Source organism: Camelus dromedarius, chromosome 4 (assembly GCF_036321535.1).
Source record: "Camelus dromedarius isolate mCamDro1 chromosome 4, mCamDro1.pat, whole genome shotgun sequence".
In the NCBI taxonomy this organism is placed as follows: domain Eukaryota; kingdom Metazoa; phylum Chordata; class Mammalia; order Artiodactyla; family Camelidae; genus Camelus; species Camelus dromedarius.
The window spans coordinates 60,997,983-61,016,475 of record NC_087439.1 but is presented as its reverse complement, the minus strand read 5'-3'; the positions used below and the strand labels follow the sequence as shown (position 1 = coordinate 61,016,475).

General features: G+C 34.7%; 1 protein-coding gene across 1 annotated transcript in view; it reads right to left on the bottom strand.

Moving 5' to 3' along the window:
- Positions 1-18,493, bottom strand: part of ABCA12 (ATP binding cassette subfamily A member 12) — a 153,722-nt gene that overhangs the window by 82,452 nt on the left and 52,777 nt on the right. The window contains exons 4-8 of the mRNA XM_064485413.1: positions 15,668-15,759; positions 13,548-13,645; positions 10,700-10,885; positions 8,902-9,080; positions 3,156-3,268 (exon numbers count right to left, since the gene is read on the bottom strand). Coding sequence (XP_064341483.1) covers positions 3,156-3,268; positions 8,902-9,080; positions 10,700-10,885; positions 13,548-13,645; positions 15,668-15,759 — 668 coding nt within the window. The remainder of the gene's footprint in view (positions 1-3,155; positions 3,269-8,901; positions 9,081-10,699; positions 10,886-13,547; positions 13,646-15,667; positions 15,760-18,493) is intronic.

Genomic DNA, 18,493 nt, shown 5'->3' with positions numbered 1-18,493 from the left:
AGTGAGATGACCAAGAATGACACCCAGAATAGCAAACCTAATTAATAATGGCAATACCTATTACTTATTGGCATCCACATATAGAATAGTCCAGGATAGAACACTGTGGAGATTTATGCTTCTGCACTGTAGGATTATATAAAACCATTTACCAAGATCAAGTCTTGCTCACTTTGAACTCCTGTGTGGCTGAGCAAGTTCATGAGCATCTGTATACTACATGGTTATGGAGTTTCTCTTCCTCATCAGGCTATTAAAATGAATAATTAATAAAAATTAACTTCATACATATCAATTGTAGGCTTGACCTTGATGTTAAGTATGAATTTTTCCCTCTTGCTACTTTTCCTTCTGGACCCTAAAATATCTGGGAAGAAATATTATATTAAATAAGCTATAAAGTGTAAGCTGTTACAGACTTTAAACAAATGAGATTTTACTTTTTTTTAATTTGTAGAATTAGGCATATATAAAAACAGTGCCCATAGACATAGAAAGAAATCTAGTGCACAGATAACCTCTTTCACCTGTAAAGATGGCTTTCTGCTTAAAGATGTAATTTCATGTAATTTACTACTTTGCAAAAGAGCAAACTTCAGTGAACCACAAAGGTAGTCTTTATTCTCAAAATTCAGTTTTATAAATGGAAATCCTAAACTGTGAGACAGGGATCCTTGCTGAGGCGGAGCTGAAAATTAGATTCCTTAAGACAGGAAGTTAGGAGACAGTCTTCCTCCCAAGTGTTTACTAGCATCACCATATTTTCATGGTCCTGAGGAGCCTTCTGGAGAAACCTTGAAGTGTGTTTATAATCAAGGTTGAATCAGAAGTAGACATGGGGTCCCAAGAGGAATGGGGGGATGGCTGTCAAAAAATGTATCCTGTGGGAAGGAATCTGGAACAATTAGTCAAACTGTTATCAGCAGCTGAGAGTGGAGCTGTTCTGAGGTTTGGTGGTGGCAGGTACTTGTGTGAGATATCCTAGAAGCCAGTGTATATAGTAGATGTCCCAGATGGTAAATATGAGTGAAGCCATCTAACAAAGAGCTCAGGGGACCTGACTTTGGGCATAGACAGATCCAGGCTCTAAATCTCAGTTCAGCCACTTGCTGGATGTATGAGGCAAACTGCCTAGCCTCCCTTTGCCTCAGTTTCTTTGTCTGCAAAATGGGATTATAACTATGTCTCAGAGAGTTGTTTTGATGATCAAGGGGGCTTAAGATAATAAAACATTTATCATTGATACAAAAAAAAATACTACCTTTTTACTTTCTTTCTTTGAAAGACAGGAGTGAGAACTTCAAAGATATCTGAGCCCTGTCATGCATTAGAGAGGACTCTGCTATGAGAGACCACTCCACTCCAATTTACCTGAGTGTAAAGCCAATGGATGAAGTATGTTCATTTCACAAATACCGCTAAATACCATGAAGACTAAGCACAAGTAGCTCGGGCAATGTGGCAGGTATCTGTGCATGGAGATAGAGACCCCTGTGCTATTGAACTAGGGTCACTGGTTCAGCCTTTAATGACAAGTTTGAGTTTCCTGAAGGATTCCCAGAAATACGTGGAAAGATTTTTCAAAGACCATAAAATTTTTGCTCAAGCAGGCAGGCACTTGGGGTTAATGATTTAGTTATTGACATAAATGCCACTGCTTTGGCATCCTCAGAATAATGAAGTCACAAGTGTAGGAAATTTTTAAAAAGACACATTTAAGCACATTAAATTTTTCAAAGAAAAACACATTTCCTTGAGGTATTTCCTTGTCATCCTGAACATCCAGTGGTATGGTTTAATACATGCCAAAACCATCATGTCCATTCATAGACATGAGACATGGCCATTGTTAAATACTGAAAATTGAGATCTACTGTTCACTAGGAAAAGTGTTCTGCTGCCTTAGTTAATAAGAGGTTCTCTGGCTTCTAATGCACTGAGGAGCTTTTGTCCTTCGTAAAAATTTTTTTAACTTTATTCTTTTACTTTATACAATTGCAAGGTTTGAGTCTGAAGATGAAAAGGAAAAGAATGGTAAGGAGAAACTTGAAGTTCTCAAGTCTTTAAAATGCAAATATAAAAATATACAGGGAAAATAATTAATGTTTGTGAGTATACTGCTTAATTTTCTGGCCTGGACTTTTTTAAGAGTAAGCTCCCCTCTCCGCCCCTGCCAATGTTCATCAAGACTATTGAATTTAACAACAATCAACCTTGTAAGCTAGTCATTAATTCTGTAATTGTAGATATAAAAAATGTTCCAGACTAACAGAAATCAGTATCCTTCGAGAATTCGTCAAAGCCTTTCCAAACCTGCTTTTTATATGAAAACTAATAGTTTAAGACCTTGTAATAAGCAATTGGCTTGTGGCCTGATGCTCTCAGGATACTTATCTGTAATCCAAAGGTAAAGTCTACATATTTAAAAGCTGACAAACTCAATTGAGAAAGTCTAGTTCTAAATTCATTCAGGGGAGATAAATGCTAACCAAACATTTTACTTGGGAAGTAGGGATTTATTCCTTACAGCCCTAAATTTGTTTGTATGTGACAGTGTCTGCATGTCTGTGTATTTCCATGTGTGGTATGTAATGCTATTCTGTATATGCAGAGACGCTCTCTTCTGATTCACTAGCAATATGCTGTAGCTTGTCCTACTGGGAGGGGCAGTAGATTTACACCTATCTATTTATGCTCTGATGTCCATCACACATTTTCAAGATAGCTGGTTGAGGGGTATGTCTTCCACCAAAGAAAGATTCATCCTGATTAAAAAGCCAAAGTTTGGAAATGAGGACAAATACTGCAGTTCAGCGTAGGCTTTTGTTCAAAAAGTCATGGTAGAAATTTACTTGTTGAGGCTTACTCCCTTACTCTGATATTTATTTTTCATACCAAGTATAAACATAGCTTTATAAGCTAAGAGAGATCATTTTAACCTAAATAAAAATCCTAGAAAGTCACAGCCTCTTTTCTGGCCATTTCAGCTTGTCACCACACTTTAGTTAGCTAAAGATTCAGATTTAGTTGTGGCACATGTCCCCACCTAAGAATAGTATCATCCATAAATGATTGTGCTCTGTTTTTAACTTCTAATGGAATTGAATACAGAATTGCAACACAGAATTGAATACAGTAAGATGGAAATACAATACCTTGAGATGGGGAGTCCAGAGTGTACAACAGATGTTTAACAGATTTATGGAGAGTTCTGAATCCTTCGTTAGTTGTGACACGTGGATAAACCTTCTGTACTACCAGCAGCGCACTAACGAGTTGAAAAACAATTAAACCAGATTGTATTTCAAGGTTTGCAGACAGAAACAAAAGGTTACTCAAGGAGAAAATAGCTACAGTATAGAAAATTATTCTTATAACATAAAAGACAAGATGCTGCTTTTGTCATTTAATTACTTGTTTGTCTGTTCATGCACAAAATCCTAACAAAGTATTCTTGAACCAGAGCACTTCATGTTTCCAGGATTCTAAAGCCTAAAGGCCTTAAAGGAAGTAAAGTTCACACCAGTTTTTTTGCTTTTTGTTTTTGTAAGACCTAAAAATAGTGCTTAGAAAAAGCAGCTCCAATGAAAGGATACTTCTTCTATGTTTTTAATTAAAGGAAAAAGTTAAACATTGGAAATTATTTTCATTAAAAATCAAGCCCAGATAAAGGGTCCAGTTTCAGGAATAATTATTATTTAAGCATTGGATATATATTTATCCTTTGCTAAACAAATGGTAATGTTTTTGAAAAGGAAAAAAAAAAAAAAAAAGACTTGCCCTAATTAAAGACTGCATTCTATCCTCTAAGTGGCCCATAGGCACTGCTCCAGGGATAACTCAAAATTAGTCTCCAGACTAACTGGCACTGTCTTCCTAGGATTTTTATGTTACTAATTAGATGGGCAGTCTACACTGGGGATGGACAATCAGCAAAATCAGTTATGCTTGAGCTCGTTCCTTATTTCCAAAAAGCAACTAGTGGCTTAAGAAATGCCTTTTTTTAATCCCCTGTCATTAATACATTAAAAAAATTAGCATTGTACAAGTATGTCATTGTACACATACTGTGAGGTAATGCTTTAATATACATAATATACATGAGTAGTAACTTAAAACAGAAGGCTTTGTTAACAATTTGCCATTGTGAAGTTAAATGTAGTAAATATTAGCTAGTAGTTTTTCCATATGTATCTTAGTCAACTGAAGGTTCACTCCAGCAACAGATACAGTATATGCATATACATTCTACAACAGTTTTTCGGAATTTTTAATATTTAATATATCATTCTAATTGTACCTCCCTAGCTATGAATGAAAACTATATTTAGAGAGCTAGATTTTGAATGTCCCCTAGTTTCTAGTATAATGTTAGGATATACATATAGATTATATGTGCATGTATATATAAACATACACACATATATTTATAATTTTATTTAGTATTCTATTAATTCCATAAAGTCTATTTTATTTGTCCTGTTTGCAGATAAGAAAACTAAAGTTCAAAAAATTGAGTAACTTACACATGGCTATCCAGTTAGTAATAAATAAGCTGGTTCTGTCTAATTCCAAAGTTCATGTTCTTTCCAGTCTATATCTTGTCTTTGGCACTTTGCCCCAGCATGGCTGGGAGGAGGAGGACAGAACATGTCCGCCCTGAGCCCACGGGCACTGTTAACTTGTCATTCTAGCTGTGTGTTTGGCCATAGGGACGTGGCTGTATTTTTTTAATCTCTGCTCTATCTACATAACAGTTGATACCTCAGGCATTTTTATATTTGCCCCAAGAATCTCCTGGTTCTCAGACTCTGGGTTGCTTCTGAACCCTGGTGACTGACCATGGAGACCAATTAAATGGTCTCTACCAGCCTTCTCTCAACTTGGCCCTGTGCTTGACTCACCTGATCTGTTGTCTCAAAGTAACACTTTCAAAGACTGAGCATTGGCAATCTTATCATAATTGTCAGCATTATTGCTATTAATATCATTCATAAAACATCAGTAGATTTAATTCATCTTTTTCTAACAATGTGACTTAAAAATGACACCTAATCTCCATCTTCTCTGAAATCCTTTGAACCACTGATCAAATACTTATTTCACTTTATAGATTTTGTTTTCCTGTGCTTTTCATCATATACAAATGGAAGTTGTCCAAAAAAAGTTTCCTTATAAGTAAAATAATTCAAAAGGGAGTTTTTGTGATTCATATCTCAGCACAGATTCTTCCTCATAAATGGAGACTATTTTGTATGTTTTTCATATATACAACTTGATTTTTGAGACTGCTCATTTTTCTAATCTCTGTCATAATCTTAACATTACGTAATCTGGGTTTGGTGATTGGGTTATAGGACAACTTTACGAAACTGCTAGAGGAAGTAGCAGCAGTAAGATTTTAAGGGGTTTATTTGTCCATATTACTTGTTTAATAGAGAAAAAGATAAACCAATGATTTGGTGATAAAATACAGTCATTTGTGAGGAATTTACAGCTTTTAGAGACACTGCCAGTTTAATAATAATAGTAAAGAAGATTTAACTTTAAAAAATGGTTTACAAAGGCATCTTCAACAGAAATATAATGCAAGCCACATATTTCATTAATTTTTTAGTAGTCACATTAAAAAAGTTAAAAGAAACAGATGAAATTAATTTTAATAATATATTTTATTTGACCCAATAAATCCAAAATATTATTTTAATATTTAATCAATATAAAATACATTTATGAAGTATTTTGTCTTTTTTTGTACTAAGGCTTCAAATTTCACTGTACATCTTACACTTATGAAGCATCTCAATTCAGATGGTAAAATTTCATTGAAAATAGTTAATCTGTATTCAGATTTCACTACAATCACTGGCAAAAATATATTCACAACCCCTGTTATTTCAAACATATTAAAATTTTTTCTAATAACTGGATCAAGTATTAGAGTTTAAAATTTAATTTAATTTAAGTTAAAGTTAAAAATTCAATTCCTTAGTAATACTAGCACACCAAGTACTCAAAAACCGCATGTGATGCACTGTATACTTATAAATTTACAAAATATAATATCAAATTTCTTAAATTAAAAACACCACAGGTGTCTAGAGGCTATCATATTAGAAAGAATAAGTATATAAATTGGCAATCAATTTTAATTAATTAGTCAATTAAATAATAATTAATAATAAATAAGTAAAAGTCAACTACTTTAAAAGAGCTGTTCAAGTTAGATATAAGTCAGATGTCATTTGTTTTATAATAATTTGAAGCAATTTTTTTGAAAGCTGTTTTCATGATTATGTAGACTGGTTTACTTGAGAATATACCTTATTGCATAATGCAATAATTTTATTAAATTTTAAGAAAATTAAAATAGCCATAGTGTAATGTCCTTACGTAATTTACTGAAATAACGTCTGAAGTATTCTTAATTAATTAATTAATCAATCAATTAATTAATTTTTGGCCTGAGAGTATTTTTTTGGATCTTCCACCTTCCAATGAGTATTATTTTGTGGGATTTTTGGTTTTTATTTGTTGTTTTCAAACTAAATGTCACTAAGGTATAATTCACATGCAATGTGATGCATCCATTTTAAGTTATGATTCAATCAGGTTTTTTTTGAGTTATTTATTTATTTATTTATTTAGTTTTTTTTGAGGGGGCAGGAGGTAAATAGTGTTATTTTTTATTTATTTATTTTTTAGAGGAGGTACTGGGGACTGAACCCAGGACCTCAAGCATGCTAAGCAGGCACTCTACCACTGAGCTATACCCTCCCTCCAATTCAATGAGTTTTGACAAACATATACTCATGTAACCACCATGCTAATTAAGATTATAAAATATTTTGATCACCTCAAAACAGTTTTCTCATGCTTCCAACAGTTGCTCCAGGATCCACTGATCTGATTTCTAACACTAAATTAACTAGTGTTAGAAATTAATTAATTTTGTCAATAATAAAATATTTACACATCTAATATGTGTTCCTTTTTTTTTTGGTCTGGATTCTTTTGCCAGCATAATATTCATAAGATTTATCTACATTGTTATATGATTCACTAAGCTGTTTATTTTTCCTGAGTAGAATTTCAGTGTATGAGTAAACTACAACTTTTTATCCATTCTGTTTATGTATTTTTTGTTTTTCCTTCAATTTTTAGCTATTAGGAATGAGTCTGCTATAAATATTAGCATACAAATCTTCATGTAGGCATGTTTTTATTTACTTGGGTAAATACCCAGGGGTAGAATGTGACATCATATGGATATATTTTTAACTTCATTAGAACCTGTCACACTGTTTTCCAAAATGGTTTTATCATTTTACACTCTAACTTGCAATGTATGAAAGTTCTATTTGCTCTACATTCTTGCCAACAAGTGCGGTCATCCATCTTTTAAAGTTTTACCCATTCTAGTGAGTATGTAGTGATATCTTATTGTGGTCTGAATATTACCATGACTCTTTTCATTCCCACATTACACAATTCAAATAATTCCCTTTTTCCTTTAATTGATTTACCTGTTTGCTTTCTAAGACAGAATATACATAGGAGGAAGAGAATCAAGTACCAAAATTCTAGGTGAATACAAATTTTCCTAAGAGGCAAAATGAGGACTAAAGCAAATTTCCTAATATCTTGCTTCTTCTATAATTTAATTATGACATGTAATTGTGAAAAGAGCACAAGATTTGGATTCAGATTCCTTGAGTTCAGGAAGCCCCTTACTAGTTATAGAACCTCGGGGAAGTCATTTGACCTCCATGAAGGTGTGTTTCCTCTTCTATAAAAGGGGGGCATCTGTGGTCTCAATCTCAAAGAACTGTTGTGATAATCAAATGAAATTAATGTGCCAACATAAAGGCTTATTATAAGGTCTTTGAACAAATATAAGCTCTTAGAAGCTTTCCAGAGAAGATGAGAAAATTCAGACATTAGAGATGGAATATATTGCACTCTTAATCACTTATTAGAGACGCAGTCTGGGTTCTGCAGTTAAAAAACCTGGGTTCTGCAGTTAAAAAACCTACCCTCCTAGCTGCATGATCATCAAATATTTATTTTTATGACCCTCCGTTAACCTCATTTATAAAGTAAATAATAGTTGTGTTGTAAGTTTCAATGTGACATATATGTATAAAGGGCCCAGTAAAGTGTCTGGTATGTAATAGGCACTCAGTAATTGCTAGTTGTTGATGTAGTTGTTTTGTATAATGCACATGTCCAAATAAGGTGGACAGGACAGTCAAAACCTAAGCATGTGTCCATCAAATTCTAAATGTTGGCCATGCTCAGATCTCTTTTATGAGGAAAGTAGCCTTTAAAGGGGGTTCTTCTGCAAAAATTTTCTAATCTTTGTGTCATATATGTTAAATAAAGCCAACCCAATATTCAGGCTTAGAAAGATCATCTACAGACTAGCTGCACATGAGGGAGGCCAACCCCCTTGAGGTGGCTTGGTGCAAAACTCTAACCAACAGGGTTGTTTTATATTGCATGGTGCCAACCAAAACCCAACGAGATATTTTCTTCTTGAGCAGTTAAAATACTAGATGCACAGAGCACTGGTTGTCCTTGAGTGTGCCTGAGCCAATGTTCCAATCTACCATTGGTCCTGTCATACCATCTTTCTCAGAAGCTCTGGGATACCAACCGACAATATAGGTATTATGATTAGTGTTCCTCTGTAGTTCCTCATGGACATGACAATAACTCTGATGACCATGCTGTGTGTTTCTCCTTTGCTTAACTAATACCCTCACTTTCATTGCTAAAATCTGCAATAGGGTAATGATGGATTATTTGCTGTCTTTAAATTCCCCACCTACCAGTCACCCTCAAAGTAACATTAAAAAAGACTTTTTTGTGAACAGTAACATTCCCCTTAATGATTACCTGTTTGCATTTCGAAGAACATCAAATAGATTGCTTAGCGTTGTGTCATTCTGGAACATATTTGGAAAACTGGAGAGAAGCTGCCACACAGCTGTCTGCTCTTGCACTTGTGAGAAGAAGGACAGCACTTTGACCATCTCCTGAAACACGGCCTCCTGGTTGTTGGGATCACTTGATAGCTTAAAAAAATAAAACCATAAACAGGGTGAAATGAGTCTTCTAAGTAATCCTTTTAGACTTTCATTCAGTTTGGAGTCATCTTTCACTTGGAAAAAATCATTTCAAATATTCTTAAATATAATTGGATTTTTTCTCACAGTTCTAGAAATTGGCATATTTAACATTTGGTTAACAAAGTAATATTTACACAAAATATTTTAAATTATCTTTTTGGAAATTAAAATTAATTTCTTAGAATAAAATTGGTAATGTTTTTGTTTTTCTGTAGAACATGGTTTAGGACCTATAGGCATAGTTCCTCTATATCCATTAGTAGACCTTATATTATTTATTTTTTACATGGAAAACACTTAAAATTTATATGTGAAATTGCTTACTATTTGAAACATTCATATGCAAATGTCTACTACTACAATTACACATACTTAACAAAATTAAATATTTCCAAAGTTCTGTTTCAATACAAGGAATTTAAGTTACAATAAATGATTTATAGTGAATAACCTATGTAATCATATCTTGTACTCTAAGCAAACAAATAAAAAACACAACCTTTATTCTTGCTCTGGATCACAGGATCCAGCTAGTACATTCAGAAGTAAAAAATTTTCTTCATTATATTCCCACCCAAAACAATTTTCTTAATAAGGTCATTCATATTAGTAGAGTTAGGCTCTTGTTCTGTCTTAATTCTAGGTCTTTCATGCTGAAAATGTGATTTTGAACAATGTATTCTTGGCCACACATTCTACACAACTGCTGAGTATGTAGAGATAGGATTTTAAGTGCTCTACAATGCATTAGGGTGTCTCTAATCCATTTCCCTTGGAAAAATCAGATTGCTGCAGGGTAATTTAAGCATTCTGTACTTAATAAAAATTACAATAAAACTCAGAGAACCAAGTGGAAAATATTAGACATGGGCATGTTTCACTTATTCCTGTTTATAAAATTTTGAGAGAATTCTGAATATTTTTATGATATTTCATTGTGTGGGAGGTTTCATTAAAAGACTATCAGTGTCTTATTTTCACATTGTTGTTTAAGACAAGCATATAAAAATGGCCATTAGCACTCCATATTATAAAGTTCTTGGTTCTAATGTATAACATTTTGGAGAAAGGGATAGATTATTTCATTAAAAATCAGCTTTTCAAATTAGGTTTGATATTAGAAGAAGAGTGAAAAGATTACCTATTATTCTAACTTCTGAGAGTTACAAGGCTGTTTAATTATTAAACTCAACATTACACCTTGAGTAATCTCACTCAAATATCTCATAGAAAACAGTCAATCTTCATTCACCATAAAGCAAAGCCATATTTCATCTATAAAGACGTGTCTACTTAACCATAATGCAGTATTTTTGGTTCAACATTGACATAATTTCAGTCCTGCACATTTAAGTGGAAAGTAGACATTACTTAGAATTAGACATTGTTTGTGAATCTGTGTACTAGGAATCCATGCTAAAGGTGAGCCAATATTTCAGTCAGCATTTCTCTACGGACTAGCTCTTTGACACATTTTAAGTCATTTTGTGTATACAAGAATGGAGACAACACATTTCCTTCTATTGCTTATGGGATCTTGATCATAGTAGAGTGTTTACACTCACCTGAGAGAACTCGTTGGTTAGTTCTTGGAGAGAAGACTCTAAAAGGGTCATGTTGGACAGGCAAAATACATTAAAAATATTTTTGCCTAGAGTAGTCCAAGAGAAGTCATAATCAGCAATATATCCTGGATAGCTCTCACACAGCTCTCTCCGCATATCTTCTGAAGTTGAATTTTGCTTTAAAAGCTAAAAATGTGTGTGAGAAGAGTGAGTTAATAATGTTAGTAAACACAGATATTAAAGTGTCCTAATCTTCAAGGAAAGTGACTTGTCTTCACAATAGTCATTTTAAAGTCTTGCATGATAGCAACTATTAAATTAACACTAAAATACATTGGGTTTACCCATGAAAAGTCACTGAGAGAATGTGTGAATGTGGTAATTCTTGTCATCTTTATGATTTAAAAGATTTACATATGATTTATTTAACTGAACTCACTTCCTGTCTCTGATTAGACAACCTAAATGTACTAGATCTTGTCTGACAAAGATCTTCAGGCTTAAAAATCTTAGCTTTTTCTGGGCATTTAGAAGCAGAGACTCGGGTGTCCTAACAATTTGTGACACTTCATGGGAAATTGGCCAAGATCTTTGGAAGACTTCCAGAGAGGACGAGCTTCAGTTTAGTCTCAAGACCAACAGTGCTTTTTAGAGAAGTGGAAAAACATGGATTATGTTTCATTTGCAAAGCAACCATGTCATTTAAGAATTATGCTATAAAGAAAAAAGAAAAGCATATACATGAAAAAATATAAAAGTACATAATTATCAAAGGCAATAATTGGAAAGCATTTTCATAATGGAATCCTTATAAATTCCCCATATATTTCATAGTACAGACCAGTCATAGATGCAGCACTATTTTCTGCTATAATATTGATCACACTCATCATTATTAAGTTGTTTGGATATTTACAGAGCCTATTACATTTAGTTGTAATATTTAATGCATCCTCCCTAATAATTAATTTTTATAACCCCGTGAGGTGAGGGCCAAATTACTTCACCCTCCCTTTCAGTTTATATCACAAAATCTACACTCTGCCTTCCAGCACCTCAACTTCTAAATGTAATGATACAAGACAGGATCCACTTATTCTAAGATATACTGTAAGTGCCAGGTCTTCTAGTCAGTCATCCATATCTTTTTCCTAACCTTACACATAAACTTACCCCAAAATGATCTCTCTACTTGTTCTTGCAAGGGTTGCAGAAAGCAGTAAACAGAAAGAAAGAAGAATCAGAGAGACTGCTGACACAGGCATCAATATGTCATCCTAATTTTTACTTCCCTTCCCTGCTCCAACTACTCTGAAAATATGTATCTAGACATAGAAAATTTATTTTTGATTTATCTCCGTTGGATATATGACTCTGTGCTGCCTCACAAAATTCTGAAATTTCTTTCAATATGAGAAAGAGAACCTGGGAGTTTCAATACAATAAAAGGATATTTTTGAGACAAGCCTTGCTATTCTGTATATTAAAGAATTCAACTGATACAATGCAATACTGTTTGCTTCTAGGAACCAATATGGAAGAACTGGAATGGAATAAAATACCTTTCCCTAGTTTACACCCTGGCCTGATTTGAGGATGCTTTAGACTGGAATTAAGTGGGCACATTGAGGGGCTTCCTCACCTACACAGGGTGTAGGTACCTCAACTGTTATATAAACTAGATTTTCAAAATCTAGACTGGACTGAATGTGAAAGTCTTATATTTCAACCAGCACTGGCAGAATTGCTTTAATAGGTATAGTGCCTTTTCCTGACATATATTTTTGTGTTGTTCTTTGGCTTATTTACATAAACCATTTTATCAAGATGCCTCAGTTATACAGAATGTCAGTTCTAAGGGAACTAATAGAGACATATTAAGCAGCAGTGGTTATGGTCATAGGATATAAACAAAGGTCATAGTTATGTCTTCATGTTTTAGATGGAAGAAATGTCTACTATATAAGACATAGATATATTATTTAAAATGCTTGTGCTTGTGTGAGGGGTGTGAGAGAGAGAGAGAGCGAGCGATGGGGGTGGAATAGTTTCTCTACAGCAACATCTTAAAAATGATCTCCTCTTAATATCTGAAGAGCACATAAAGCAGAACTCAAACGCCCGTAGGTCAGCCAGATAACTTAAATGTACGAATCTGGTTCAGTAAGAGACAATAAGGAAGTGGGGATTGTATTTAACAAATGAGTATCTCTTCTGCCTAAAGGAATTCAGATTCGACTTTTTAAAATCCCTGTGGATGTGCACACATACACATATAGCTCATAGGCTGCCAGCTTACACCTCTGACAGAAATGATGTTTATTATCTTGCAATCTGGAATCTTAAAGTGGAAGACTAGTAAACAGACAGAAATCCATAGGTAAGCTCTGTAAATCATGCTAAGGAAAGGGATTTTATCACTTTGGGGAGATATTTTTTACAGCTCTAATTTTTTCAACAGTATTATTAGTATGGATGAGGCAGCAAGTTTGATGGAGGTTATAGCTTCATTTGCTTTCATGCAGCATTTTTCCTTCCCTGCTTCAGAAAATTAAAAGATCACATATAATGCCACTCTATTTTTTACTAAATGAAAATCTTAAGTTCAATTAAGGGACTTACCAGGGAAGTAAATAAATATCCAAGACCTTATGGAATTCAGAATGTCTCAGAATTAAGCTTTTCATTGAAGAGCTCCTAAGAAAAAACTCTCCCTGAGATATTCCTTCAAATGAGAAGGGTACCTCAAACTGCTTCCTATTGGGGAGATTCCTCTGTTAATCTAAGAGGCATTTATTTTTTCAACTCCTTTTTATTGTAAGTCCACTACAAAACTGAGTGAAATTACCTTTTCCAAACCAAGGATCCGAGCAAGCACTTGACTACCATTGAAAGTATCTGTTCCAGTACTTTCCAAATCAGAACTTGGACTAGGAAATACTGTGGCTGTGGTAAAAGACAGAACAGATTAGCATTCTAAATATACACACCACACACACGCACACACACAATGGGCAAGTTCACATAAGAATCCATAAATACCATTTTTGCTCTCATAATATTCCACAGCAAGAATGTATTCAAATATGCATCTTCCATGAAAGTGTCATATTGGCAAAATGGCAAATTCCATCAGTTTTCCCTTTCACATAAAATTGTGATGGTTTTGGTCTGATCTTGGGTTTTTTCCAATCATTTTGAATGTCATTTGCTTTCACTCCAGTTTATATCATTAAACTTCATCACTGGTATTATTGCCTAATAAACTGAATCATTTCTGTGCAGGCCTAGAGGATTGGAGGTGCCTCCACTAGCTCCACAGATCCATCACATCCAGCATCTGTTCAAAGGATCTGCCAATGCACATCTGGTGATAATGGGTTTTTTTTTTAATTATTCAATTGGGAGGCTAAAATCTGCTTAGGATCATAAATTCTCTCCTCCCCAAAGTGGTTTCTGAATGATATTTCAGATCAAATAAATGGGAGGAAGCAATTAGTCTGGACTACAGTATACTCTAATTAAGTAATTCCCAGAGTGGCCTCATCCAGTAATGTTTATAATGTGGCAGTGTGGTCTGGGTTAGAAGCATTAGCTAGGAGACTATGTTCAGATCTACAGCATGGATGTCCATTAAGCCAGTGTGTTAACTTTTATAAATATTGGACAGAAATACTCTGTTATCCTAGTAACAAAGAATCTTAATATTCAAAAATACAGTAACCTAACATCAGTAGGGCCTAGACTTCATGAAAATGCTCATGGGGCTGAAAAATTTACCAACTGATTCCTCTAGACCAAGGCAATACATCGTGAAATGACTGGCCAGGGTAAGAAACATAATCTGTGGCTACAGAGCAAAGCAAAGCTTACTGGACCACAACAGTATGATCTTATTTCTACTGTGCCTTAAGCCACTCAGCCAAACACCCAGAGATCATTCACAACAGCACATTAACTCCTAAAAACCATTCACCACCATATTGCTACTACAATACAAAGGACTTTTTTTCATTTGGTCCATCAACTTGTACTGGAATGTAAATATCAGAGAATCTTAAATATCCCATGGCATTTTTGAAGGTTCTCTTTTTCTTTTCCCCAGAGCACCAATCATATTTCAACATAAAGGAAGTTTTGTTTTGTTCACTAATACATCTCCAGTACTGCGATAGTGCCTACATGATAGTGGGTGCCCAAGAAATATTTGCTAATGAATATGAAACTGTCCAGGTGTTTTGAGAGTTCATTCTCAATTTGCGGCTTCTAATGGGTGTTTCTCAAGACCATCTGCAGCAGAAGCACTTGGGCATAAGGTTCAGGAATCTCAGCCTGTGGGTATTCTGCACACTAATGTCTGAGGGCCACTGGCCTAGCTGTGAACGGAGGAAGTACACAATCACACCGGATGACTGTGATACCGAGAGTTAGAGTGGAAGGAGGAAGAGTACAGCTGGAATCTGCCAGTACATCCTGTACATCCTGGCAGTTGTTCTAGTACCAAATAGGCTGGATGACTACAGACAGGGAGGGCACTTAATCTTGTGGGGCCCCATATTCCTCATCTGTAAAATGTAAAGTTTGGACAAATCTCTGAGATTCTATCCAAATTTTTATTTTTTATTACTGGGGCTTCTAACCATCCCAGCATCATCTAATTGCAGACAACTGAAGAGTTCCTAGTCAATTCTGGGAAAGTGTGCAATTCTCAACATTATATCAGTACCACTAGTCTTTTGCTCCTAGAGAGTATTTCAGTAAGAAACTAATTTCCAATTATTCTCAAGAACTTTTCATAATTGCACCACTGCACTCAGAAAAACCATAAGGAACATTTGTATCTCTTAGGGATAGCCCAAGCATTCCCTCTTTGTTCAAAAAGTTTAAAGTATAAACCTTCTAAAGATTAGACCTTTACTGGTTGCTCCAAAAGGCCTGTTCTGAACTCAACAGAAGAGCATACCTTACCTGGTGAAGCATGTCTTCTCTCTGGAACTTTGGTGCTCTGGAATGATAAATTGCTGTCCTTCTCCAGGTTGGATGACTTTCTCAGAATTTCACTAGAGGAGAAAAAGCAAGAACTCTGTGCCTTCACCTACATTAATTTCAGTTAGTCACAGCAATGTATTATGTGGCAGATTCCAGGACTCTCTGAGGACTTCCGATTTTTTAATCTACTTTCTATGATTTCAGTAGTAAAACACCTAACCATACACCAATGAATATATAAAGGCTCCTACAAGGTAAATCTTTATTTGGATAAAATGGCCTAGATGAGGTTTAAAACAGTTATTTTTTTTTTACTTTAATCTTATAGAAAGGAAATGAGTTTTAAAGGACATTAGAGCTAAATTTTGAAAATACTTATGTTACATATTTTTCTTTTAAAAAGATGGTGGATCCCAAATAGATGGGCATCAAAGGGTGTTTCAAGGACTGAAACGAAGGTCTCCTTATTTGTCAACCATGAAAGAAAAACAAGTTTTCTATGTTAAATTCTAGATGACATTTAGAAGATTATCAAAGATGAATACTTTTAAGATAGCTTCAAGGACAAAGGAGAAGAACGCACACTTATTGAGTATCTAGTCTGTGCCAGGCGCTGTGGTTGATGTCATTACAGGTGGCACCAACTGTTAAAGGAATAATTATGTAAGCAGATTTTTAATTGTACTGAATGTATCAAAGCTGTAATAATAGTATTCTTGTGCCAGGAATCCCTGCACAGCATGATCACACTAAGCTTTTGGAAGAAAATATTATTGGACCATCCAACAATTTAGTAACCCTCTTTTAAAAAGTTCACTTCCTGTTTATTCATTATCATTAAAATGGAGATAATCATATTTTCTTGACACCTAGGATAGGCTTAAAGTATATGTCTAAAATAATGTATATATTTCAAGCATGAAATCAGTTCAGGTGCCTGGATGTGAATAATTTTCAGAATTCCTAAAAGTTGGAGAGCTTTGTCTGGTTGTTTAAAAAAAGCTCACTTAAGGTACATAAGAATGAATATAAAAAGATAACAGTGGAAAAGCAAGAAGTTCTGCTTGCTACTATGATTCGATTAGGCTTTTTATTAGAAACAAGATCCGAATCCTGGATCCAGGGTACTATATGATTTGTATTTGGAAAAAAAAATTTGTGTTTTTTTTCCCCCATGTCCTTTTAATAAAATCATAAGAAGAGGTATATTTTTGTTTTCATTCCCCAGTGTTCTTCCAATATTCTCTATAAAATGTAGCAGTTGCCCCAAAAGTTCTGCATTCTTAATGTATATTTGAATTATTCATGACCATGACTGTATTCCCCTAAATCTTACATTCCTCATGCTGAATATTTGGATGGGAAATCTGTTCAGATAAAAATAAGAACTGACCTGAACACTTTCCCTTCTCTCAAACAGAAGTTTTAGAAAGTTTGAGAAAGTCAGATTCACTTTTCTTTTTCTCGACATTTTTTAGTTCAGCTTGAAATACTATAAAGAATATTACTGAATATCAACACATTTTCAAAGTAAGGGGAAAAACTGCCTTTATAAAAATTTCAAGCGATAGGGACAGTAACAAAAACTAAAGGAAGAACGACAAAGATCAAAATGAGCAAAAAAAAAAAAAAAAAAAAAAAAAAAAAGGAGCAAGAGAAAACAGACTGAATAATGAATGGGAGTCGGGGAGAAAAAAAGAAGAGGTGATAGGAAACTAAGAAAGTGTAAGCTTGGAGAAGCAAAAGCTGCATTCACTCTACAGAGGACACCTTGCCCATTTTCTTTACAGAGGACATCTTGCCCACTAAAGATGGTACAGAGAAATGGCCTGCACTATCAGGATGGAGCTGAAGCCCCGTACTTCTGTATCTGTGTCCTATGTAATCCTTCTAGAATACCAGAACCTTCAAGGTCTCTGAACACCAAATGGATGCTCCCCTGTTATTCATGATCTGAAACCTGTGAGCATTGGCTGGCGAGGTGAGAAGAGGCAAAGCACCTCACCCAGAACTGTGTAACCCCCTTTACACTTTATTACTTAATTTCTTTACCACTTTACTTTTAAGAGGAATTTTCCATTTCAAGTGATGATCAATTTTCTCTTTAGACTGTAAATTCTTGAGAACAGTCTACAGTTCACTGTGTTGGCAGATGGTAGGATGTTCAGCACATGGCCAGAGATGAATAATAGATATTAAAAATATCACTTGGAAGAACTGATAGCTAAGGAAGCAACTCTTTTAAAACAGCCTGGCCTGCTCTCCAATGTTGCATACCTGGTTCTGCAAAGATCTTTGGAAGAGGAAACAACCAGAGAGGGCACCACAGGCACAAATAATCTTAGACTGTATTCACCATATTCATTCTTAACCTCACTGATATTTATTAAATTCCCACTATATGTAATACAATGGGCAAGTCGAATAAGAAAACTTGGAGATTATAATATGCTAATGGTAATAGCTAAATAACGACATGCCCAGGGGATGATGGTAACACATGAAAGGAGGTGCTAAATTAGAGTTATCCTTTGTGTTTCCTATAGCGCAAGATCCTAGAATCATAAACTAATTGAAGCCTTTTGCTACCTTAAATTTTTTTCCTTCCCCCTTTCACTAGACTGGTGGTTTTCAACTAGGGGCAATTTTGAGCACCCTCCCCTGCTCCCAGGGGACATTTGGCAATATCTGGAGACATATTTGGTTGTCACAACTGGAGCAGGAGTGATGCTACAGGTAACTAGTGGGTAGAGGCCAGGGATGCTACTAAACATTCCACAATGCACAGCACAACAAAGAACTATC